This window comes from Silurus aristotelis (assembly GCF_946808225.1).
Source record: "Silurus aristotelis genome assembly, chromosome: 11".
NCBI classification, from domain to species: domain Eukaryota; kingdom Metazoa; phylum Chordata; class Actinopteri; order Siluriformes; family Siluridae; genus Silurus; species Silurus aristotelis.
The window spans coordinates 3255688-3282331 of record NC_139584.1 but is presented as its reverse complement, the minus strand read 5'-3'; the positions used below and the strand labels follow the sequence as shown (position 1 = coordinate 3282331).

The 26644-nt window shown below is 40.7% G+C and overlaps 2 protein-coding genes across 3 annotated transcripts; one reads left to right on the top strand and one right to left on the bottom strand.

The window, feature by feature from the left end:
- Positions 1–391: 391 nt before the first annotated feature.
- On the bottom strand, positions 392–11620 carry LOC310733616 (keratin, type II cytoskeletal 8). Of its 2 annotated transcripts, XR_014535830.1 has the most exons (10): positions 9945–11620; positions 8105–8313; positions 4978–5038; positions 4791–4886; positions 4530–4694; positions 3171–3296; positions 2390–2610; positions 2176–2222; positions 714–1280; positions 392–683 (listed from the first exon to the last, which is right to left on the bottom strand). XR_014535830.1 is itself a non-coding variant. In XM_083555020.1 (9 exons), exons 1-9 carry the CDS (start codon positions 10230–10232, stop codon positions 1216–1218), a joined length of 1278 nt encoding a protein of 425 aa, XP_083411146.1. In that variant the 5' UTR covers positions 10233–11620; the 3' UTR covers positions 392–1215. The 2 variants fall into 2 exon arrangements, 1 of the variants encoding a protein (XP_083411146.1); XM_083555020.1 differs by having other exon boundaries at positions 392–1280.
- abtb1 (ankyrin repeat and BTB (POZ) domain containing 1) lies at positions 11620–25757 on the top strand. Its single transcript, XM_083555007.1, has 12 exons — positions 11620–12358; positions 14584–14646; positions 15522–15577; positions 15693–15837; positions 16663–16822; positions 19258–19303; positions 19392–19508; positions 20361–20473; positions 20557–20655; positions 20801–20968; positions 22374–22574; positions 22689–25757. Exons 1-12 carry the CDS (start codon positions 12303–12305, stop codon positions 22893–22895), a joined length of 1431 nt encoding a protein of 476 aa, XP_083411133.1. The 5' UTR covers positions 11620–12302; the 3' UTR covers positions 22896–25757.
- Positions 25758–26644: the final 887 nt, after the last annotated feature.

Sequence of the window (26644 nt, the reverse complement as noted above, 5' to 3'; positions counted from 1 at the left end):
GATGAATGCCAAAATACTGAATGTTAGCCATAGTTAACCATTAGACTGCGAGAAATATTCGCCTTCTCCAGCCATATATGGTTCTTCACCAAACTGTTACCACAAAGATCTCTAGATGCGCTTGCATAAAAAAGGCTTAATTTCAGCTAAGAGACCCAAACCTGCTCCAGCATGACAATGCCTCTGTGCACAAAGCCAGCTCTACGAAGATATGCTTTCCATGGGTTGGAGTGGAAGATCTCCTGCTTTAGAGCTCTGACCTCATTAAACACAAATGGGATGGATTTTTGATGCTGACTGCACCCCCAGGGCTCCTCGCCTCACCTACAGCAGTACCTGACTGGCTGAATGACCACAAACCTCGTATGTGAAAGAAATCTAGTGGAACACCTTCCCAGAAGAGTGGAATTTATTATAAGAGCAAATAAAGATGAAAGATGAAATGGGACATTCAAATGTCATGAAAAATGTTTTTTTGGATGATATTTAACTGATTTGGTGATCAGGATAAAAGCAGAAGATGGAATTTGATGAACTTGTAAAGAAGGAACTGGTCATTTTAACCATTCAGTCCATTTTCATTCGGTCACTGCAGACATCAACAACAGCTTTAATGCTAGCAAATGAACATGGTATATGTGGGATGATTCAAGGCTACGTGTGCTTTACAGCCTTTTGATGCCCTCTGCTTCACGTGTAAAAAATCATGTAACGCACGCTTAGCCGTGGATTATCCTTTACTAAGTACCAGAAAAAAGTGTTCAATGGTGAAAAAATGCTTCATCACACTCACGACTCCATCACCCACAAACACTCAATTTCACAACTACATACACTATATGGACTAAAGTATTGGAACTGTTGGGGACCGATTGTACAGGACGTCTTTAAATGTTGTAGCATGAATTTTTCCACTAGCAGCCCAAACCTGCTCAAAGCCAGCTTCATAAAAATATGCTTTACAAGGGCTGGAATGGAAGATCTTGAGTGGCCTTCACCTCACCTCACCTACATCACTACCTGACTTTACTAACACCCTTGTGTCTGAATGAATCTTCACATAATGTTGTAGAACATCTACGTGCACCAAATGAGATGTTCAAAAAGGGGTCCACAAACATTTGTCCATATAGTATATCAGAAATGAATCTTCAAACATGTGAGGAATTATTTTTTTTTTTTTTCTGATTTAGCCTCAAAGTCGTAGTTGCTGTCTTAAGTCTTGATCATCTTAACGAAGATGCTGGTGCAAGTGATGGTTTTCACAGGTTCTTGTTGACCTGAAAAAGAAAATCACAAGTTTGAGTTTGTATGAAAAATTTGTTACCGTCTGGGAAAACCTGTTTCAGGAATTGTGGCAAACAGCCACAAAAAATAAAAAGACAGAAAAATCTGGTTGAGTTCGTGTCTCATCCCCTGAGGTAAATGTCACATGGAGTGAATCTTACTGTCATGTTTTCTCTCCAATGTTGACTTTAATGGAGCTTTTGATAATCATTGATTTATGCCCTGAATTGTTCTACTGGCTAAATTCCACCATTTTTCAGTTTTTGAGTGAGTGATACCACCATCATGCTTCACTGTGGAGATGTTCAGTCACCAAAACAAAAAAAACAAAAACACTACAATACACTATACACATACACTATATAGACAAAAGTATTTGGACACCATCACCATCATTTGGACATCTTTTTCAACTATAGAGTATGTGGTTCTTCTTTGGAGGTGCTACCATTACACGTTCCCTTCACTTGAACTAGAAGACCCAAACTTGTTCCAGCATGTCCGTTCCCCTGTGCATAAAAACGGCTCTATGAAGATATGCATTAAACGAGTTAGATCTCCTGCTTTAGAGCTCTGAGCCTTAAACCTATTGGACAACTTTGGGACGAATTTTCCACTCTGACTGCACCCCAGGCCTCCTCACCTCAACTACATCAGTACCTGACTTTACTAAGGCCCAAATGGGTGAATGATTACAAATCTCCATGAAATCTAGTGGAACATCTTCCCAGAAAAGTGGATGTAATCATAACAGCAAACAGGGACTAAATATGGAACGAGATGTTCAAAAAGCACATAGAATGTTATGGGCAGGCTTCCCATATAGTCCGTCTGTCTGAATTTTATCTTGTATGATATTTGTTGAGTCAGCGAATGCAAAATACTCACTGGTGTTTGGCACGGTCAGGAAACGGGTAACGGATTCTGGACCGATTCTAATGGATCACACATAGAAAATCATTCTTTTATCATTTTACGTTACCACCTAATATTAATTAATAATCCATTTAAAAAAGCCATACAGTAAGTCAAGGCTATGAGTGGAAGCCTCAAAGTGCAGCCTCACTGCAATTCACTCTGTATTTAGTAATATTTCTCTCACCGCATCTCCTCTCCTTCCAGAAGTTTCTTGTAGGTGCCAATCTCAATGTCCAGTGCAAGTTTGATGTTCAGCAGCTTCTGGTACTCAACAACCTGCCTGGTCATGTCCTGTTTCTTTATATGCAGTGCCTCCTCCAGTTCTTTCAGTTGTTTCCTAGCATCAAACAGTGCCTCCTTACCACAGTGCTCTGCCTCCGTGATCTGTTCATCTACGCTCTTACACTGCAAAGACACACACACACACCCACACACCCACACACACCAATTAAATGCACATGCTAAATCTGATATGTGTGGCAGTTAAATTTTGACACGCGACTCGCTATTCTTTCTCTTGCACTCTCTCTCCGCATTCCTTTGCCTCCTCTGAGGAGCGGTAAACTTTTCTGACTTTTCTCAACCAGATGTTCGAGCTAACAAAAGCATTCACGCTAACATCGGTGCGGACGTGATCATTGATTCATTCCAAAACATTCTTATATATCGAAGGGGCGTTCAAGTCAAACCGGGACTTTTGAGTTTTGAGTTGAGTAAATGAGAGATCAGATTTCAAGGAGTGGAAACTGCATTTATTTTTTCTTATAAACTAGCCGAAGCTATAGAATTTATATATATACTTTCTATATCTTACTGTTACTGCTAAACTCACAACTGCAACTTGCTTTACGTGGAACCAACAGCAGTGTGAACTTCATTCATTCCACACATCCAGCATATGCAGTGCAGACTGGAAGTTTGGAATTCTGGAGTTCCCTGCCAGTTTGATGCAATGATGCAATTACCTGAACTTTAACAGCCATTATGTCTGCCTGCAAATTTGTGATCAGACTCTTCAGCTTGGCAATTTCACTCTTACTGCCCTTCAACTCTGAGCTGTGCTGCTCGACCTGGGACGCCGCCAGCTCAATCTGACGAGAGAGAAAAAAAACACATGCACAAATACACAGTGGTGTGAAAAGGTGTTTCCTGATTTGCATGTTTGTCACACGTTTATGTTTCAGATCATCAAACTAATTTAAATATTAGTAAAAGATACACAAGTGAACACAATATGCAGTTTTTTAATGAAGGTTTTTTATTATTGAGGGAAAACAAAATCCAAAACTACATAGCCCTGTGTGAAAAAGTGTTTGCCCCCCAAACCTAATAACAGGTTTGGCCGCCCTTAGCAGCAACAACCGCAATCAAGCTTTTGCTAAAACTTGCAATGAGTCTGTTACAGCGCCGTGGAGGAATCTTGGTCCACTCAACACTTTTTCACACCACTGTAGATGATTCAATTTATTGCATGTACACATACACTATATGGACTAAAGTTAGTTTAAGATTGTGCTTTTTGAACATCCTGTTCCACTTTTGGTTTATTTGCTAACCACTACTCCTCTAAGAAGGTGTTCCACTAGATTTTGGAGTGTGCTTGTGAGATTTAGCTGGTTAGTAAAGTTAGGTGCTGATGTAGGTGAGGTGAGAAAGCCTGGGGTGCAGTCAGTGTTCCAATAGGTTTGAAGTAAGAGGACACCCCAGATCTTCCAATCCAACCGGTGTAAAGCAAACGAGGTGGTATCAAAAAAGTTTTGAGACTCGCTCTGTTTACAAAAAAACACTTTATTTATTTACGAAAGGTGGCCTTTAAGCCGGATCTTCATCTTCATGAAGAAGGTTAAAGTCCGCAAAAGCCAAATCTGACAAGTAGGGTGGACGCAGAAGTGAGATTGTGTGGAATGTTCTTTGACGATCCTCATACACAATATGGAACGGTTTCCACATTTTCTGGGGTTGGGTTTTCCTGATCTCTCGTCATCTTCCAGTGATGTTCTTCCGCTCTTAAAGCGCCGCTCAAAACACCTTGAACAACTCATTGTAGCATATGACAAATGAATGTCACATCAAACGTCTCTGTGGCAGATTTGCCCGGTTCCCGCACAATTTTCAAGTTTCTCTTGGAATTTTTCAGGAGAAAATTTCCTGCTACCGCATCCAGAGACGTCCTTTACAATTGTGTGCCTTAAACTCAGCGGTAACCATTTGGGAAATCACCACATATGGCTGGAAAATTCAACAGTCCAAGTACTTTTGTTCATATATGTTATGTATGTGTAAAGGTTTGGCCATGTGTAAGTTTGGCCACAGGGGGTTGTTACCTTTTTCTTGTACAAAGCCTCGGCTTCCTGCCGGCTCCTTGCTGAGACCTCGTCATACTGACTCTTCAACTCCTTTACTACCTTTTTCATATCCAGCTGCCTGCTGTTATCCAGCTCAACCACCACTGAGGTGTTCTTCAGCTGCTCTTTTAGCTCCCACACTTCCTGTTTGGAAAGAGAGACATGTAGCCAAAGAGAAAGAGAGAGAGGCAGATGGAGAGAAGGAGCACTACTCAGATCGAAAGAAAAACAATCATTTACCTGTGCATACAATGCCTTTATGAAGTCCAATTCTCGTAGAACTACAGACAGCTCCGTCTCTAGTCTAGCTTTAGCCAAGTAGCCATTGTCAGCGTCCTGTCCAAACAAGAAACACATACAATTATTAACCAATATCTAATAATGAACTACGGATATATATTTATTTGTGTCATGATAAATGACATACCTTCTTTGAACACACGAAATCATTTTCTGCGCTGTATCTCTTGTTAATCTCTTCTTCATACCTGTAGGGAAGGAAATGGGTGTGTATGTTCATCTTGAATGCAGAGATCTTTTTAAATGGCAGTATTTCTAAGAAAATACATGTCCAATCTCCCATGTACATAAAACTGGATTTTAGTCAAAATGTTGGATTCTTACATTAAAACCAAAACTGCACTCGTATTGGAATCTACAAGTCTTCGATAGATCTCCTGGATTTGGGCAGTTCATCCCATTCTTGATGGCAGATCAGATACTCCCAAGCTCTGTCAGACTGGATAAAGAACGTCTGTCTATCTTCAAGTCAGTCTATAGATGTTCAGTGGGGTTTAAGTCTAAACTTAGGCTTGGCCAGTCAAAAACATTCAGAGAGTTGTTCTGAAGCCTCTCCAGTGCTGCGGTAGGAGGAAATAGTAGCTCAGTGGAACAGGTGATAGACTTTAAATAGGAAGGCCATAAAGTCAAATCCCAGCACCACCAAGGACCCACTGTCACTGTTGGGCCCTTAAGAAAGGCCCTTAACCCACAATTGCTCAGTTGTAAAAAAATAATAAAAAGTTTAAGGATGCTTTTGTATTCAACTACATTTATCTATCCAACCAATTTTTATCTATGTTCCTGTCCCTGAGAAGCTCCATCATACATGATACTGACACCACCATGTTTCACTGTATGTAGGTATATGCTAGACACTGTGTTTGCTCTTCTGCTCAAAAATTATTTAAATCTCATCCGACCATAGAAACCTTTTTCCAGAGACCTTGCTCTGACCTTTTAAGTCAAGTCAAGTCAAGTCAAGTCAAGGTTATTTCTATAGCGTTTTTCACAACAGACATTGTCTCAAAGCAGCTCTACAGAATTTAACAGTTAAACTGAACGATGTGTATTTAGCCATGGAGAATGTGGCAAGAAAAAACTCCCTTAGATGTTATGAGAAAGAAACCTTGAGAGAAACCAGACTCAAAAGGGAAACCCAAGAGTGTGATTATAAATCTTTAAACAATACAGAACACTGGAGAGTGAAGAACACAAACGTCTGTCTTCTGTCTGATTCATTTCTCTGCTGCTTAAATGGTTGTCTCTTTAACAGGTTTTCAAATCTCCACACAGGACATTAAAGCTCTTTTAGAGTGACTTTTGGGTTCTTTCTAACCTCCCTGTCCAAGAATCTTCTTTCCCTGGATGCCTAAATTTGGCCCAGATGGCCACCTGCCAACTCTAGGAAGGGTTGAGTCAGGCTTCTTCCATTTCAAAACATTTAAACCACTAATAACATTCAAAGAGCAAGCAAGATGCACCGGAAGACAATTGAGTGCCATAGGTGCAAAAGCTCTGAATATTTCTATGAATAAGAGATTTTTAGACTATTCAGGGATTTCAGAGATTACATATCAGAGATTTTCCGAGCTCACGACCACATTTTTCCAGTTCCTGATGCATACTTCTAATCCCTAATACGCTTAAACAACACAGACAATTCCTCTGAACTACAAATAAAGAAATCGAACAGGTTGTACCAGCCTTTGGTAGAAATGTGCGTCAAAGAGTAAAAATGTCTGGCATACCTTTTTCTTTCGCTCGAGGTGATTCCACTTGTATTTAAACTTCGCCTAAATAATCGTAAATAAAACCAGCTTGTTTGTTCGTGAATAATGTTTAATAAATCATACTTAATAAGATCTTAAATCTTCTTAATTGTTCATTTATGGATCTTATATACATAATCATATGACTCATATATGCTTTTTGGACGTTTGCTGTTAATAACGATAAGATTTTGGATTGTACTTGTAGAGATTTGTGCTCCTTCAGCCAGTTAGTACTGATGTAAGTGAGGTGAGCAGGCCTGGGGGTGCAGTCAGCTTGAAAAATTCATCGCAAAGGTGTTCAATAGGGTTTGAGTTTTATAGCAGGAGATCTTCCACTTCAACCCATGAAAACCATTAATAGAGCTTGCTTTGTGCACAGGATCATTGTCATGCTGGAACGGTTGTTTGGGTCTCCTTGTTCAAGCGAAGGGAAAATTTCATACTAGCACATCAAAAGACATTTTATATAATTTGTGTGCCTTCATCTTTGTGGTTGGAAGGTTGGGAAAGAACCACCTACAATAGTTTTTATCCATATAGTATATTTGGCTATCTGTAATAACGAATGCACAAAAACCTAATGTTCGTGTTCCAAAAAGAAGAAAAAGAGCTGGGGTTGTTACGTTTCCACATAGCTTATTAGCATTAGCTTATTTCCTTTAGAATGAATGTAGAAGCACTTTCTGTTATACTTTGAGAATGAATCAGAAAGAAAGAAAAGTGTTGGATGGAGTACCCAAACCATGTATTTGAGTTAAAGTAGAGATGCACAAGATAAAATATGACTCAAGTAAAAGTGTCCCTTTAAACATTCACTTGAGTAAAAGTACAAAAGATCTTGCTTTCAAATGTACTTCAGTATCCAAAAATATTATGATTTATTATGATATATTATGATAACTATAATGTTCCTATTATCATTTTGTCACAAGACTCTTTACTTAATCAACTCAGTTTATGTGAAAAGACTCAAATGTGACTCTCAGCACACTGATCTATTAATAGAATGATATTAATGACTCGAACACTGATTGATTATATTACAAACGAGGTCACGTGTGTTGTGGCGAGTTCGAGTCTGGAGTTTCTTCATCATTTATTCCTCTCTAAATGTTCTGCTTGCTGTTGAACTGATGCTGAACTGTATGTTGGTGATCAGTAGATACACCAAGCGGCGATCAAAACAAGTTGAGAACAGAGCGTGTGCTCGACCCTGATTGGCGGATTGCTGCGTGCTTTAAGTTTTTATCCACTCAAATACAGAGGAACGACTGATTTTGCAAAATGTAGTCAAAAATTTGACTTTGAAATTAAGTGAAGTGAAAGTAAAAGTCTCCCCAAATAGAATTGCTTTAATAAAGTACAGATACGTGGAAAATCTACTTAAGTACAGTAACGAATTTCATTTACTTCGTTACTGTCTGCCGCTGAAAAAAATACACCCTGCACTACGCCATGCTTTTTGAGCATGTGTTTAATTTTCTCCATAAAGTGTCTTACTTGTATTTGTTGCCCTCCACCAGCAAATGAACACTCCTGAGTTCAGCATTCAGGAGCTCTTTGTGATTCTCCAAGGTGTTGAGTTGAGACTGTAACTTGAGGATGTACGTTCTGAACATAGACTCGAAATCCGGGTCGGTCTTGGGGCCGCTTTGTAACAGCTGCAGCTTCGTTTCTAGCATCTTGTTTTGCTGCTCCAGATGACGCACCTGAGATTGAAGACACAGATATCAAGGTTGTGACAGCCGACTAACAGCAAACATGGACACAACATGGGTACTGGGTTAACAAAAATGGAAATAGTGCTGCTGATCTGATTATACATTTTAATATATGCCTTCCTGAGTATATACTTACACTATATTGTCAAAAGTATTGTGTCAACTGGTCATAAGTACAGTATGTGATTTTTGCACATTACATTCCACATTTAGTCCCAATTTACTCTTATGAATTCTTCCACTCTTCTGGGAAGATGTTCCACTAGATTTTGGAGTGTGCTTATGGATATTTGGGTTTATCAGTCACAAGGGTACGGCAGGTACTGATGTAGGTGAGGTGGCCTGGGGTGCAATCAGCGTTTCAATTCTGCCCAAAGGTGTTCAGTAGGGATGAGATCAGAGCTCTATAGCAGGCCACTCAAGATCTTCCTCTCCAAAGCATGTAAAGCAGATCTTCAAGGAGCTCACTTGGTGCACAGGGGCATCGCCATGCTGGAACAGATTTGGATGTCTAAGCTCAATGAATGCAAAATTTTATTCCAGCGCATCTTAAGACCTCCTGTACAATTGAGTGCCTCCAGATTTGTGGTAACAGTTTGGAAAAGAACCAAATATAGCAGGAAAGGTCAAGTGTCCCAATACTTTTGGCAATATAGTGTATGTGTGTTTGGCTCATGGACCCAATGGTTTCATTATAGTAATAGTTTAAGTGCTCTCATTCAACATTGTGAAGGCCTGGGGTTCAGTCAGTGTGGAAAATTTGTTCAATAGAGTTGAGGTGAGAGGTCTATAGCAGGAGATCTTCCACTCCAACTTATAGAAACATTGTTTTTCACTTCATGGAGCTAGTTTTGTGTAAAGAAGCATTGCTGGAACAGGTTTAGGTCTCCTAGTTCAAGTAAAGGATAATTTTCATGCTAGCACCTCTAAGAATGTCCCATACAATTGTGTTTCTCCAACTTTGTGGTAAAAGTTTGGGAAAGAACCACATATGGCTTTCAAAGGTCATGTGTTTCAATACATTTTTATATTGTATAATTGTAAAAAAAACAAAACAAAAAAGGCCTTTTTCACACGATGCTCTAAAACATGTTTCCCCAGCATCCATCAAAGAACAACGAAGAATCATTGGGTAAAATTTACCTTTCTTTAAAAAAAAGGTTTCCTTGGAGATGACTTGGTCTGGATGAGCTCATCAGCTGCATTATCTGTTGCTTCAGCATAAAATATCAGTATTCAAGAGCATCATGATGTAAGCCACAATTCTACAATGGTGCAATTCAGTATCGCATCGTGATTGAAGCTTAAGCGTCACTTCGTTACTACTCAGTACCACACACAAGGAGGAGACCCCAAAATCATGTGGAACATCTTTCCAGAGAAGTGGAGGTCATTATAAGAGCAAATGGGGACTAAATGTGGGATGGGACCTTAAAAAAACACATAGAAATCTCATTGTTTAGGGTCTGGGTTGCTGATCGGAAGGTCAGGATTTCGAGCTCCAGTATCACCAAGCTGCCACTTTTGGGCCCTTGAGCAAGGCCCTTAACTCTTTGCTAACCTTTTTCCTCACCAGGTATTTACAAACTTTTCTTGCTGACAAGACAGTGTCTTCTTACCTTATCGATAAAGGAGGCAAAGCGATCATTGAGGCTCTTGATCTGCTCCTTCTCCTGCACTTTGATCGCATGAACGTTCGCCCCGAGCTCCAGATGCAGTGGCTCCAAGAGTCTCTTATCCACTACCACAGCTTTGATGGAGGACCCAGGGCTAGCATGATTCCCAAACCCAAAATACGAGTTTCCTAAGCGTGAAATGGTCCTTTCAGAACCAGCTTGCGAGCCGAGAGAGCGGCTGCTGAAGTTCGGCACCTTGCGTACCGTGTTTATGCGTTTCCAGCTGCTCATGGCTACCAAGGGAGATGGAGATGGTGGCGAGGTTGGTGTAGAAGTTGTTAAATCATGGACGCTGGGTTTATAGGTTTGCAGTCAGGGGGTGTGGTATGTGTGTGTGTGTGTGTGTGTGTGTGTGTGTGTGTGTGTGTGTGTGTGTGTGTGTGTGTCTGGGGGCAGGTTTGAAGTCTGGTGCAAAGTGAAAAGGTGTGTGCATTCTTCAGATGGGGAAAACCTGTTCAGCCACACGCTGCGCATTCATCAGGAGTGTAAAGACACACACACACACACACACACACACACACACACACACACACACACTAATATCCAAACTGACATCCAACACAGTATAAGTGCAGTGACGACCAGTATACAATGCTAAATGTGTGTTAGTGCTAAGAAATTGCCCACAAATAAAAAAAAATTTGTGTATTTGAAAGTGTGTGTGTCCAGTCCAGTCTCTTTACATTGAGGAGTCTGATGGATTGAGGAAAGAAAGAGTTCCCCAGTGTGGTCATGACAGCCCAAAAGCTTTGCCACCACTTTTCCATACAGCACGAGAATGAAATATGTGTGTGAGGGATGTGTGTGTGTGGTCAGACAAAATACTTAGTGGATGGCGGATTCAGCGTGTGGTGTAAATGTCCATGATACATTCAAAAGAGATCTCAATGATCTTCTCAGCTTTCCCCAAAATACGAGAATTTTCAACCCAGGCAGTGATGTGGGCACCCAGGATGCTCTCGATGGTCCCTCTGTAGAATGTAGTGAGAACAAGTGGATAGAGCTGGGATTTCCTCCGGCTTCCACTGCCACTACTGGGCCCTTGAGAAAGGCCCTTAACCTCTCTATTGTGTACTTGCCTGGCAAAATGTTTCCATTGAAATGGAAAATTCAAAATCTTTAATTAATAATAATAATAATAATAATGATAATAATTTGGTCTGCCAACACAATCGTTAAATATACGTTGTGGATATTCTTTTTAAATTCTGACATAAATCGCACAATTTGGAAATGTAATTGTTAAATTAGCATTTTTAAAAGTTCTCCAAATCTCTATGTAGGTCTTTCTCCGGGTTCTCTGGTTTCCTCCGATCTCTTAATGACAGGTGGGAATCGGTATCGGTCACGTAGCTACGTAAATATGACGCATCACAACACTTCGGAGACCAAAGCGTGTTCTGAGAGTGATATAGAATACAGATGAACATGGCAGAGGTAGAGCTGCATCTTCATCATTTGGGTTTATTTAATTTAGGACTGTTGATGTCAAAAGGCACTTAAGTAAATTAATGATTTGCTGTGTGTCTGAAACAAATAAAAGTTAACTTTCTGTACCATATTAAATTGCATTGCATAGTTGTTTTTTTATTGAATCGCATTTTGTAGAATCGGGTGATTTATATCGCATCTTATCACTTCAATGCATCATATCAAGATATGCATCGGTATGCAGCATCGGTTATGGAGTTGCACAACCCTAATTTATGTGATTCTTTAATCTTCTAGAAAAGAAAGAACAAACTGGAAAATAACTCCACACCACCACATTGTTCTCCCACCCGTATTCCGGTATGCCCCGCCCTTTTGACTATGATTGGACAAGCGTTCATGTCGCCACGTTTTTTTTATATTACCTTCAAAATTTAGACTGTTATATTTATATTATCCTTATTTCATCCCAAATATTACAAAGCGCTCCATTTTATAAAAAAAAAATTAAAAAAAACAAAAAACAAAAAAAAACAAGCATGTCACGGAGGATGGTTCGTGCGTCAGCTTTGTTTTAGAGGCTGCTGTAACCAATCAGAGGACTGCTCAGAAACGTGACTTCAGTTCTAACCAATCGGTGCGTGCAGGGGTGGAGCTTGGCTGCCTAAACCCGGAAAGCGGGTGTGGTTTAAGAAGCTGTCGTTGTTGTTGTTGTCGTTGTCGTGTGGCTGAAAGTTCAGGCCAGTGGCGTAGCTGCAGCTCGAGAACCCGGCGGTGCTGCGGGAAAAAGTCGTTCAACTACGCCTGCGCGTCTCCTGTCGCTCGACGGGCCGTTTCAATGCATCGCAGAGAGCCGTTATCAACGCGGAGATGGACGCCAGTGACCTGTTCTCGAGCTGCAGGAAGGGCGACGTTGCCAGAGTGAGGTGTGTGTGTGTGTGTGTGTGTGTGTGTGTGTGTGTGTTGTAGTAGTTGTAGTTGTAGTTGGAGGTTGTTGATTTGTTTGTATTTGGACAGTTGTTATTGAATGTTGCATCTAGTGGGTTGTTATTTCTTTAGAATTACGTTGGTTTCGGTTCTGGTTTTTGCCTGGAGGTCCATGATGAAGATAATGATGTGGGTGGTGTTAGTGTAGTTGTTGGTGTAGCTGTTGGTGTAGCTGTTGGTGTAGCTGTTGGTGTAGCTGTTGGTGTAGTTGTTTGTGTAGTTGTTTGTGTAGTTGTTTGTGTAGCTGTTTGTGTAGCTGTTGGTGTAGTTGTTGGTGTAGTTGTTTGTGTAGCTGTTGGTGTAGTTGTTGTTGTTAGGGGTGTTTTTGTTGTGTAGTTGTTGCAGGTGGTTTAGTTGTTGACCTTTTTGTTGTTGTTGGTAGTCGTTGTTTGTGTTGGTGTAGTTGTTTGTGTAGATCTTAGTGGTGTTTGTGTAGTTGTTGGTGTACTTGATGGTGTTGTTGGTGTAGTGGTTAGTGGTGTTTCTGTTGTGTAGTTGTTGGGGGTGGTTTAGTTGTTGACCTTTTTGCTGTTGTTGGTTTCTGTTGTGTAGTTGTTGTTGTGTTGCTGGAGTAGTGTATTTGGTGGCGATGGTGCTATTTTTGTTATTATTGTTAGTGGTGTAGTTATTTTTGTTGGTGGTGATGGTTTAGTTGTTAGTGGTGTAGTGGTTTTTGTTGTTGATGTAGTTGTTGGTGATGTAGTTGTTGTTGGTGGTGACTAGTGGTTAGGTGTTTGGACTTTGGATCAGAAGGTCCTGGGTTCAAATCCAAGCATCACCAAGCTGCGACTGTGGGGCCCTTGAGAAAGGCCCTTAACCCTCACCTGCTCAGTTGTAATCGCTATGGATGAGGGCGTCTGCTGAATGCTATAAAGATTTGTTGATGGTAGTGTTGATATAGTTGTTGCTGCTTGTGTAGTTATTGTTGTTGTTGGTGATGTAGTTGTTGAAGGTGGTGATATAGCTTTTGTTATTGGTTGTGTAGTTGTTGGTGGTGGTGTAGTTGTTGTTGGTGTTGTATTTGCTGTAGTTGTTGATTTTGCAACAGTTTTGGGTATAATTCTTGCAGATAACATTGTTGTTGAATTTGGAATGGTGGATGTTGTATTTTAGTTTAGAATGGTGTTGCTGACTTTGGAATGTTGTTTGTTGGGGTGTTGCAGAGTTCTTTTTTAACTGCTGTTGCAGTTATTGTATTTTTCTTTACAGTGAAAACACGACTGTTGTCATGATTGTTTGTATTCTTTTTTTTTTTTTTTTTTTAGTTTTTGTTTTTAAACTTGTCTTGCATTTGACTTTACTGTTGTATTAGGTGATGTTTGTTGTTGTTGTGATTGTGATTTCTTTATTTAGCATTGTTTGAGATTAATTGATGTTGCATTTCATATTGTTGTTTCTAGGAAAGTTTGGAGAGAGAGAGTTGTTGTGGTTGCTGCATTTAACACTAATTTATACCTGGTGTTGTTTAGGAAGCGGATTTGCAGTTGTAATTGTTTAGCTTTGTTGTTATTGTTGAGTGTGTAGAGATGTTGTTTCATTTAGCATTGTTTTAAATCTAACATTGTAGTTGTTTGGAAATGTGATTAATAATTGTAGTTTTGGTAGTTTGAATGGTGTTTTGTTGTTATTCAGTGTCAAGAGATGTTTTTGTTTTTCCTTTAACGTTGTTTGGATGGGTGACTGTTGTGATTGTAGTTGTGGTGTTTAGCTTTGTCATTATCGAGTGTGGACAGATGGATGTTGTGGTTGTTTTTTTTTAGCATTGTTTTACATTTAAGTGTAGTTGTTGTTTGGAAAGGTGACTTGTGATCGCAGTTGTGGTTTTGTTGTTGTTATGGGGTTTCGGTGGTTGTTAGCTTATTTAGCGTTGTTTTACATTTACGTTGTAGTTGGTAAATGTTACATTTAGCGGTGTTTTAATGCGTAGCACTTTAGTTGTTGTTTTGGAAAGAAGCAGGAAGTCAGCAGGTGAGACTGACAGATCTGTTTGTTAGCATCGACCTGGTCTCTGCATCTCTTCACTACTCTTTATGACTAAAAACAAAAAAAAAACACTTCCTGTGCCTACAACATCAATTATACAATGTTTTTGCTTACTAATGTTACAACCTGATTCCAGATGTGACGATATGAAATGTGTACCGTCTTGTTTTTACTTTCTCAGGTACCTGGTTGAACAGAGGGATGTGGAACTGAACATAAGAGATAACTGGGACAGTACGCCTCTGTAAGTCCAAAACCTCCTTATGATAATGATTTTTGATCACCAGATTGTTTCGACAGGTCTGAAAGTGAAAGTGTTTTTTTATTTCTTTAAATTTTACTTCATTCTTTAAAAAAAAAATAAAAAATATATAAGAGCTGAAAGTGTAATTGGAGAATCCAAATTAGTGTTGGTCACGTGACAGATCGTTATGATGTCATACTACCGTCTGAGCCAATCAGGTGGAGCTTTCAGAAGTTTGACTTTTTTTAATATTGATTTAGCAGCACATTTATGTTACATTAATTTGTATTATTAATATTTATTATTGTTGTTATTATTATTATTATTATAATTATTATTATTATCCCCCTTCCTTCTCCTTTTTTTCTTCTTATTTTAGTTTGACTTCCTCTTCTTCTCCTTCCTCTTCTTTTTCATTTTAATGAATTTTTGCTTTTGCTCTTCTTCTTTTTTCTTGCTGTCGTTAATATTATTTATTATTATTATTATTATTATTATTATTATTATTATTATATGAAATATATATACACACATGTTTCTGACTTTTTTTCTTTTCTCTTTTTTTCTTCATCAAAAATTTTTTATTTTTATTTTTTTACATTAGCTGGCTCTAAGCTCATGTCAACGGTTTTGCTTCATGCTGTTTTAATTTTAATTTTTTTATTTTTTTCATATCCATATAAAATTACAGCGCCCCCTTGTGGTTCTGAGGCCCTCGGCAGCAATAATTAATCGTCAAGCAATGATTCATTGAAAATGACTGTTTCTTTTTGCTGTGTGTGTCTGTGTCTGTGTGTGTGTGTGTGTGTGTGTGTGTGTGTGTGTGTGTGTGTGTGTGTGTGTGTGTGTGCGTGTGCGTGTGTGTGTGTGTCAAGGTACTATGCATGCCTCTGTGGACATGAGGAGTTGGTGCAGTATTTGTTGGCCAACGGTAAATATCAAACAAGTAAAAATGATGCGAAATCACAAGGTCTGGTGAGTTGGTTTTTGAATTGTTTGTCCCTGTGTGTGTGTGTGTGTGTGTGTGTGTGTGTGTGTCCAATCAGGAGCGAAGTGTGAAGCCAACACGTTCGATGGCGAGCGATGTCTATATGGCGCTCTGAGCGACTCAATACGCCGCCTGCTCAAAGAGTACAAGCGCATCACAGCTAAAACCATGCAGCGCGATTACTATGAGCAGTTCCTGCAGACGTAAGACACACACACACACACACACACACACACACACACACACACACACACACACACACACACATTTGTATGACCGAGTGAATCTTCATCACTTTAAAACCACACATCTACAAAGACACATTCTCAAATGATGCCCAGACTCATACTGTACATCCAGATCCAATTTATTTTATTCAAATTATTTGCAAAGAGACACTCAGCAGAAAAAAAAAAAAACACTTTATGACTACAAGTTTGTGACCACCTGAGCATAAGATAAGATAAGATGTGGTTTTTGGACATCACTTTCCACATTAAGAATTTACATTTTAACAAAAACAGTACTGAATCATGAAAATCTGCTGAATGAAATCAACATTCATGTATCAAATAACAAATGTGGTGATTATAATCAATAAATAACACTTACAGCGCTCTCTATGCTGCGCGCAGCCTCTCGTGTTAAAACAAACAGCACGTGGTGTCAGTGATTCGCCTCTAGAGGCCGCTCTTGTGATCGAAGCAGATCGGAAATGGGAACCAACTAAACACATTTGGGATGAATTTTTCGAACGGTTAATCGATGCTGATTGCTGGAAGTATCTGCAAATATTCATACTGATAGTTTTTCCGGTTACCGATCTGCTTCGATTACAAGAGCGGCCTCTAGAGGCGAATCACTGACACCACGTACTGTTTGTTTTTACACGCGAGGATGCGACGGTTGGCCAAACAGTGTAATTGAAGTTTGCAGCTAAGCTCCTGGTTAACAACAGCCGCTCTTTCGTGTGTGTGTGTGTGTGTGTGTGTGTGTGTGTGTGTGTGCGTGTGTTACTTTACACTCAGGTTACTGGAGCAGGGATCATACAGCGACGTGACGTTCATGGTGCACGGTGAGATGTTCCGCACGCACCGCTGCATCCTCAGCGCCCGCTGTGAATACTTTGCCCACATGCTGGAGACCAAGTGGAGGGGCAAGACCATGATCGCTCTCAAACATCCCCTGGTGGGCTCCGTTTCACACAACACACTTTCGGAATGCCGTTATTCGAGATGTTCCGAGTCCTGTAGGATCTTATCCCTTAATAACATCACGCTGGCACAGAGCAGATCCAACTTCTGTGGTTCACTTGATTCATTTCGACTCCTTGATTTGATTAATTCAAATGAGACATTTGAATGCAGCTTTTGCTTTTGCTTGTCAAAAATAGGTGTGTGTGTGTGTGTGTGTGTGTGTGTGTGCGCACGCAAACCAAATGAATATCCGAGCACCAGGAGATCGAATTAAACACACGTATAATGGACAGGAAAAAACACAAAAATCCCCAAAGGTGTTAAGATGTTGGACTTCTAATCAGATATCGGCGCACTGGGGACTCGGCGACGCCGGAATTCAGGCTCATGACCTTCTGTGCCCTTGAGCAAGGCTATTAACCCTATAATTGTATAAATGAGAGAATTGCACAGCGCCTGTGCATGAGACGTTCATGGTTTTTCAAAGACACGTGCATGTTCCTTTTGTTTCCATGCCACAAATTTACTCATTTAACACGATGAAGATTCACTTTGACCAAACGAATCTATAAACCTCCGGATGTTCCACAGTTTCGTACAAACCTTCAGCTAAAATTTCTTTCTTGTAATCCGATTCCTCCCAAAACAAATCAATAGGTTTTAGGTGCGGTGACCTATTCACGATCACTTCACGATATCACTTCAGACGACGGTTTGATCTCTAAAGAACGCTTACAGAACGCAGGCGTAAGTTTCGTATGTTGTTCTCGTTGTACGGTGAAGTCAGGTCTGATGAGTCTCCAAAACAACCCCAAACCATTAAGTTTTCACTTCCGGGGTGAGGGAATCTGCTCACATCTTCTCTCCTGTTCTCCGTCTTACACAAGTTCTTCTGTTACAGACAAAAAAAAAAAAACAGTCCCATTTGGACTTCAGAACTTTTTCCAGTCATTCTTATGTGTTTTTACTGTGTTTGTTGCATAGAAACAAAAGTAATGTTTGCAAAACCCCTTCCACTATTTTAAGGCTTCTTATGAATATAAAATATGTGAAACCCACTGGACGTTTCACGTGTAGGGATGCGCATCTCTATAACTGAGGTCGAAGCGATTCGATACCTAGTCAACGATACGATACGTTAGATACGCACAGCTCTTTTCACAAACTTTGTAATGCAAAAGACAAAAGATGAAACGAAGCCAGATGTTCTTCTCCTGTTGTGTCTGCAGGAAGTTACAGCTCTACCTCTGCCATGTTAATCCTCGGTCTCCGTAGCGCTGCGATTCGTCGTATTCACGTAGCAGCCGCGGCGCCGAGAGAACACGCTCGAGAAACGGTTCAGCGACGAGAAATCGATCTACGTATCAAATATTTGTCGCAGATCATTGGTCACTTTCTAAATAATAAAAGTAAAGCGCATCTATTAATAATTATATGTAAATAAATCGTTTTTTTTTAACCAATGCAAACGTGTTCACTTTAAAAAAAAATAAAAAATCGATGATGATTAGATTTAGAATCTTTCCTCTTCATTCATTTCTTGGGTTGTACAACCTTTTGCAATCAGCTATACAGTAACGCTTTCAACTAAGTTTCCTATAACTTTTCCTCTGCGTTTCCTCGTAAATGAGGCCACATCTGAAATGACCCGAGGAAATCTACATCATAGACCTAAAACGATCTTCCCCCTGGATCGGGGTTCCTGCTTAATGACTTAATTATCCGTCGTCTCAGTCCAGAAATTGACCTCGACACATCCACTTCAGAGAAGGTTTGTGGACACCTGATCATAAGATTGGTATGTGCTTCTATTTTTGAACATCCCATTTCACATTTAGTCCGCTCCACTCTTCTGGGAGGAGGTTGCGCTAGATTTTGGAGTGTGCTCGTGGAGATTTGTGCTCATTCAGCCACGAAGTCCGGTTCTGACGTAGGATTAATAGGCGCAGGGGCGCATGTCCCAAACTCATCCCAAATGTGTTTAATAGGGTTGAGGTCAGAGCTCTATATAGTAGCAGGAGATCTTCCGATTCAACCCATGGAAAGTGATATCTTCAGCTGGCTTTTGTGTCATGCTGGAATAGGTTTGGATCTCCTAGTTCAAGTGAAGGGAAACTTCCATCCAGTGCCTCCAGTTTTGAGGTAACATTTTAAGAGAAAAACCACTAGGGGTCGCTACAGAGGATCATCTGCCTCTTTCAAACCAGCCACCTGCATGCCTTCCCTCACCTCCTCCTTGGCCTTGTTTTATTCCGGGGAAGGTTGTAGCTCAGTGGTTAAGGCATTGAACTCTGGATCGAAGGGTCAGAGGGTCAAATCCCAGCACCACCAAGCTGCTACTGTTGGGCCCTTGAGCAAGGCCCTTACATACTCTGGGAGTTTAAATTGTAAAGCTGATTTTGTGTGTGTGTGTGTGTGTGTTACCAGGTGAACCCGGCTGCGTTTGCCGCAATCCTGCAGTACTTCTATACCGGTGAGCATCTCAGGGTAATTGACAGGGAAGAATAACACGTTTCACGGTATCTCAAACCCCCTCGGCATGTGGTTTCTGCGCTCTGTAGGTCGTCTGGACATTGACGTGAGTTACGTGGAGGACTGCAAGCGTCTGGCTAAGCAGTGCAAAATCAGCGATCTCATCGAGGAGCTGGAGGTCAAGTGCAAGCAGGTGCAGGAGTTCGGTGAGAGTTTCGCCGCCGTTTGAGTGTTAGAATATCATGACCCGTACACGTGTCTCACGCGTCCCGTAACGGAAATCCTGACGCGTTTCCAACCTCACGTGTGTGACGTGGCGCAATGCGAACCCTTAATATAGAATAGATTAGAATAGCCTTCATTGGTCACATATACGTTACAGCACAGTAAAATTCTTTCTTCACATATCCCAGACTTGCTCAGAGGGCAGGGTCGGCCATGATATGGCGCCCCCTGGAGCACGGAGGGTTAAGGGCCTTGCTCAAGGGCCCAATAGTGGCAGCTTTGCGATACCGGGGCTTGAACCCCCAACCTGTCGATCAGTAACCCAGCACTTAGAAACCAGTCAAACGATCTGTAAGTACAATAATTACACTCGGTAAGATTTCGCTGAAACAAGAAAACATATCTAAACTTTAGAAAAGAACAATATATCTTCAAAGAAGCATTAAAATACGTCGATTTAGCCAAATTAACTTAAAAGTAGCTAGGTAATAATTATTATTTGTAATAATAAGTAGGCTTTTCTTAATTTGCGTGAAATGATCTTAAAACCAGAGCTACAAACCAGCAGAATTGAGGAAAAAGTGTGTTCATATTTTAGGTTGTAAATTATAGTGTTGGCGTTGACCTAAAACAAGCATTTGGAATAAAGTCTTAAAAGGCCTCAAATAATGTCTTCTCTGGTAATTAAGCTCAATTTGCAGGTAAAATGATGAACTTTAAAGCTTTACCAGCTAAGTAAGGGGAAAAAACCCCCACAAACAATAAATTTGAATCATAATAATCTTAATAAACGATTTTTATGGCTTTTGTGGTCTAACACTTTTCTCTCTCAGTTTTCAACAAGCCCGGTACGTGCGTGAAGGTGCTCACTCTGGATCCTCACGACTGGCAGCTGCAGGACGGCATGGCTCTGCTGGCTGACGGAGCTCTACCCTCTGATCTCAGGGTGAGGCACAAACACCCCTCCAGACCTGCTCACGAGCGCGTACTGTTTTATCCGATTAAACTGCATGTGATGCGATTTCTCAGGTCGGATACGGGCAGCTCCCTTTCGATTTGACTGACAGGTTTCCGAGCTACCCAGACATCTGCTTCCGGGTGGACGGTTACGACTTCCTGTGTCATAAGGTCTGCGAATATCCAGACTTTTATTCATTTGAATGTTTATCCGATTGGTTAAAAACCCATTCCGGCGTTGAAAACGGCAAGTAATGAAAGTGTGTGTGTGTGTGTGTGTGTGTGTCTGTGTGTGTGTGTGTGTGTGTGTCCACAGGCGTTTTTCTGTGGTCGTAGCGATTACTTCAAGGCGTTAGTTGAAGATCATTTCAGTGAGGGAGAAACCCTGCAGTCTTTCCCTGAAGTTCCTGTCATCACACTACATGATCTATCTCATGAGCTGTTCACTAAAATCCTCTACTACATCTACAGCGATAACACACAGGTACACACACACACACACACACACACACACACACACACACACACACACACACACACACACACACCAAGAAAGGTTGGTGCAGCATGTTTCAAGCGAGAACCTCAAACCAAGTCGTGGATTACCTTTGCCTGATATTCACACTCGAGTAAAAGTATAAATACACATCTGGACAAAAGTATTGGGACACCTGACATTCCCAGCCAGATGTGGTTCTTTCCCAAACTGTTATCGCCGAAGCTGAAGGCACACAATCATTTAGGGTGTGAATCTGCCCTTCACTTGAACTACAAGACCCAAAGCTGTTCCAGCATGACGCTGCCCTCTGTGCACAAAGCAAACTCCATGAAGATCTGCTTTACATGGTTTGGAGTGAAAGATCTTCTGCTATAGACCTTCCCACACCTCCTAGGCCTCCTCACCTTCTCAACTCCCTCAAAAAATGTACACAGCCGCCATTAATCTGCTGTCTGTAAACAAACCGGCGATTGAAGACTGCAGATTTTTTTAGCCCAGGATTATAGGAATCGATTGGGATTTTCTAAATTTGTCTTAAGACAATCAAATCGTAGCAAAAATCGCACGTAGGGCAGCTTCATACAGCGCAAAATTGCATCCAGTACCTTTATTACCCTGTAGATGGCGATATCGGCTCTTCTGCAGAATAAAGAAGCCACTGCAGAAATGCAATAGGTTGCGGTTGATGCCAATTCAAATTTAGTGAAGTAAAAAGTACATCTATGGAATCGTGAATGTAGTCGAGTAGAGAGTAAAAGTCAGAAAAAAAAAAATAGCAGCACTGCCTACCATCCGTCCTAAATAGTATCTGAGAGGACCCCGATTTCCATGTGTGTGCATATGTTCTAATTCCTCCAAAAATCTTTCAGTTGGATCGAGATCCGAGGTCTCCAGAAGATCACTCGATCTCTTCCACGCCAACCCCTTGTTAATCATATCTTCATGGAGCTGGCTCTGTGCATCATCATGCTGGAACGGGTTTGAGACTCATAGTTCAAGTGAAGGGAAAATCGAATGCTACAGCCATCTAAAGACGTCTTCTACAATTCCAGGTTTGTGGTAAGAGTTTAGTTAGAAACCACATACGAGTGGAAAAATCGGGTGTTCCAATACTTTCGCAGATTGTCTCTCTGTGTCTTTGATTAGTGGTGTGTTGAAATGAGAACATTCTTTACCAAAATGATTTAGAATAGAGTTTCTTGTAGCTCCCTAAACAGCCAACAATGATCATCTGTAAACACTTCTTCAGGCTTATTGCTGCGTCCTCAGTATTTAGGTGTAAAAGCCTTAAAAAAAAACTCTGTAAGATGACGTAACCAGGCAACCGTACAAAGACCCATATTTGTGTGTGTTCCTAACATTGGATAAACCCCCCGCCTGTGTGTTGCAGCTGTCCCACGATAGCGTGTACGAGGTGCTGTGTGTAGCCGACATGTACCTGCTCCCGGGTCTGAAGCGTCTGTGCGGCCGAACCCTGGCCGCGCTTCTCAACGAGGAAAACGTCCTGCACATGTGGAAGACGGCCAAACTCTTCTCCCTGTCGCGCCTCGAGGACCAATGCACCGAGTACATGGCCAAGATCATCGAGCGGGTGCGTTCCACATGGGGTTCCAGGACAGGGATGCGGGATCACGTTTCCATGCTATAACTAAACCGCGTAATGGATGCAGCCTTTGATCTTTTTCTCCGTTTGTGTTTTGGGAAGCTGGTGGAAAGGACGGAGTTCGCCGAGCTCATCCGGGAGGACGCGGCGAGCGTGGCGGCACGCCAGGAGACCGACTCCATCCCGCTGGTGGACGACATCCGCTACCACATCAGCAGCAGCGTTCAGACCTACAGCGCCATCGAGGAGGCCAACCAGAAAGTGCACGCCCTCGAGCTCCTGCTCAACTACATCGGCCTGGACTGCTGAACAGGCTGACGCATGCACTTGCACGACGTTGGGGCTTCATTTATCTTGAAATAAATTGCGTTCAGTTTTTTAGAATGACACGCTTTAGGATATCTGATGAGCACGCCGAGTGACCTTCATATATATATATAAAGAAAAAAAGTTTCCTTATTGGTTTTACTTTAGATGCAATTCTATTTTAGCGGTGAATAAACCGCAAACAATCCGCGTGCAGACGGATAACGAGCAGACGCCCCGAGCGCAAGCAATTTACATGAACGAGAGCATGCAGGATTGGTCGCCGCTATCAACACGCATTTTTTTTCACATAATTATCTAAGTGATTGTATAACTATAATTATATACTTGGGTGAATTATATAAGTAATTGCGGCAGTATATATATTATAGAATCGGGACACTGTGTAAAATCTACATAACGATCTGCAACTCTGATAAAGCCAAATTTTATTCACAATCGAACATATAATTGTTTCAATTAAAAAACGGAACCGTGTTCAGAAAGAAACGGATTTAAAAAATGAATGGAATTTAAGACCGAGGCAACAGAAAACCTGCAAAAGGAAGTGCTTACAAGGACTAATTAGGGGTTTTTCTTTTGGCAACAAGTCAGTAAGATGGTATAAGAAGGGCATCTCAAGAGTCTCTCAGAAGTACAGAAGGACGGAGCTTCGCCAAGCTGTGAAACAACAATCGCCCCAAACGTAAAAAATTGCAAAGATTTTAAATGCAGCATATGTCATTCGATATGTTCAATTGTGAACATAATATAGGTTTATGAGATTAGCATATATATATATATATATATAATATATTGGTGTACTGCACCAATCAGTAAAAACTGGCATCCCGTCAGAGCCAACCAGCATCTGTATGTAGCTAATCTAAATACTACTATTCATATAACATTTTTAATAAAATGCACTTATCAGTTTAGCAACTTTACGTATTATGAAATAGTTCCAATTACGTTTTCGCCGCTTCCGAGGTCATTCATGTTCGTTTGATCAGATATTCGAGTTTACTTTCACGATTAGAAAGGTGTCATTAGATCCAGATTGGGGTGGAGTGTGAACATTTTTTCCAAATACGATGTTCATTTAGGAGAATCTGTTTTTCCAGAGGTTTTCTCCCCCCTTTTTTTTTTTTTTTTTTTTTTTTGCTTGGGCTGAAATCAGTTCTTTTGGAAAAACGTGGAAAACGTGAATCGGTTATATTTTGGAGACCTGCGAGTTATAAGGTCCTGACACGTTTTTTTTATTTATTTATTTTTTATAAAAGGAGCGAATCGCTTTGCTCGTTTCAGATATTGTTTACCGCTCAATAATCGCAAAAAGGAAGTGGTGGTTCAGGGGGTTGAAAGGTTGGACTTCTAATCGGAAAGTTTCGAGATCAAATTCCAGCGTCTGCCCTCACCTTTACACTCAGGTGCTCTGGATAATGACGTCTTCCGAACGCCATAAACGTGTGGTGTTTTTTATTTTCTGGATTCTGATTAGTCGGATTTTCCATAACAGCAGCTCTAACGTTGTAAATGACATCGCAGGTTGACGCGATCGTTCGAATCCGTTATCGTCGGTACCAGTAGCTAACACGGGCAGCATGTTGAAGTTTTCACTAACACAATGTTTCCGTATCGTAATTATGTAAAGTCTCCGGCGACAGAGCTTTGTAGCGATCGCAAAATCCGAATCGGAAAGAATTGGCGCTTTTTTTGCGGCTCGTTCTTTATTCGCTGAATAATTCGAGTAGAGCGTAATTCCCATGAACCTTATAACTCGCAAGGCCTCGATTTATTAACCTGTGCAATATTATGTAAGAAGTCTTACATGTCTGATGTTTATCCGAGTCTGGTGCTAAGCGCTAGTTTTACTTTAGTGCTTTCGTTTAATTTCATTGTGTGTGTGTGTGTGTGTGTGTGTATTTACACACTGCTTCAGTATCACTCTGTGACCCAAGTAACATTGTAGCACGAAGAGTGAAGTTTACACAGCGGACGTATTCGACCAGCCGAGACACGTTTCTAAGACACGTTTCTACGAGTTGCTGAGAAGTAACGACTTCCAGTTCAGTTCCATGTAAACTGCATTAAACAGCACAGATTTGCCTCAGAATACATATTTTTGGGCTCCGTAAAAGTTCCTTGTTGTACAGTTTTTCGTGAAATAGCACGAGATGACGTGTTTTTATTTCGCAACCAAAGTTTGTGGACACCTATTGAGTAGTATGCTTTTTTTTTTTTTTTTTTTTATCATCGTATTCCACATTTAGTCCCATTTTGCTGTGAGAATGAGCTCCACACTTCTGGGAAGATGTTCCACTAGATTTTAGTGGAGATTTGCACTCATTTAGCTAGTCAGGTATTGATGTAGGTGAGTTGAGGAGGCCTGGGGTGCGGTCAGGGTGAAAATAATTCATCCCGAAGGTGATCTATAGGGTAGAGCTCTATAGCAGGAGATCTTCCACTCCAACCCTTATATTCATGGAGCTAGCCTTTTGCTCTCCTGCTATAGGAATATTATCATGCTGTATAAAAGACACCTTTTATACTTGTCAGTACGATTGACAAAAGTCAGCGCCCCCCCAATGTACTAAACATGTCTTGGCTGATCGACTACATTGGAAGTGTGTAAAATTCAATTTATTTAACTCTTTGGTAAAAGTCCAGACTCAATGGATTCGATTTTCTGTGTGTGTTTCACATTGAGAGAAAGAATGAGTGCGGTTTATAGTGTGTCTAAGGACAGTTTTGGTCCAGAATTGACTTTTGAAAAGTAGCAGTAATATTTTCCCACTGAAATGAAATTGATTTTGTGTGCATCAGTGCATAGAAGTGAATAAACAACCTTTGCAAAAAAGAAAATCTGTTTGGATTTGTTTTTATTAAAATGTCAATACACAGATTTTTCTACAGGGGGCGCTACATACATGCGTCGCGCTTTCAGCTCGTTTTAGTGCATCGGTGGGTGTTGACATTTTATCTAAGTCAAATGTAAATCATTAAGATAAATTGATAAAAAAAAAATCGATCACGTGCACGTGTTTACTCGTTTCGTATACACACTATAGGGGGCATAAGTATTGGGACACCTGACTTTCCCACCGTACGTGGTTCTTCGCCAAAGTTGGAGTTGAATTGGACGTCTATGGATGACGAAAAATGACATTTTCGCCTTCACACAGTTTCGACCCAAACTTGTTGAATGAACACAAATCTTCAAAAGCACACTCCAAAATCTAGTGGAACATCTTCCCAGGAGGTTATCGGAGGTTATTATAACAGCAACTGGAGATGAACTGTGGAATAGGGTGTTGAAAAAGCATTACATTTAACATACTTAATGAAATAAAGAACTACAGGGGGTTAATAAAGTTCAAATATTTTCTAATAAGTGATATTAAATTAGATTCATCTTTATTGTTATTGTGCAAGGTACATGTACAGTGAAATGCAGTTAGCATCTAACCAGAGGTGCATAAGTGGCTTATTTACTATAGAATTTACAATACAATATACACTATTTAAATACTTGAGTACTCTATAATGCTTATATGGTTCCACACTGACTGATCATTCAGCACAAGCGCAGCAGAAGGCAACAAGAAGTCTGGGGTTAACATGGATGAGACAGAGGGTGTCAGTGATGTAAACATGACTGAGATCAGACACGTTCCTGATCACCTGATCATCATCTTTACTCTACTTGTGTTCTATATGGTGGCTGTTCAGCCTAAATACATTCATTAGAG

What these genes read in the sequence shown, in the direction of transcription:
- LOC310733616 (XM_083555020.1), bottom strand. Translation starts at nt 10,232, where the DNA reads ATGAGCAGCTGGAAACGCATAAACACGGTACGCAAGGTGCCGAACTTC. An exon ending in CTGGAAGGAGAGGAGATGCG is followed by an intron (nt 2,223 to 2,389) that starts GTGAGAGAAATA and finishes GTGATCCATTAG; the next exon opens with AATCGGTCCAGAATCCGTTA. An exon ending in CCTGACCGTGCCAAACACCA is followed by an intron (nt 1,281 to 2,175) that starts GTGAGTATTTTG and finishes TTTCTTTTTCAG; the next exon opens with GTCAACAAGAACCTGTGAAA.
- abtb1 (XM_083555007.1), top strand. Translation starts at nt 12,303, where the DNA reads ATGGACGCCAGTGACCTGTTCTCGAGCTGCAGGAAGGGCGACGTTGCC. An exon ending in TATGAGCAGTTCCTGCAGAC is followed by an intron (nt 15,838 to 16,662) that starts GTAAGACACACA and finishes CTTTACACTCAG; the next exon opens with GTTACTGGAGCAGGGATCAT. An exon ending in CCTGCAGTACTTCTATACCG is followed by an intron (nt 19,304 to 19,391) that starts GTGAGCATCTCA and finishes TGCGCTCTGTAG; the next exon opens with GTCGTCTGGACATTGACGTG.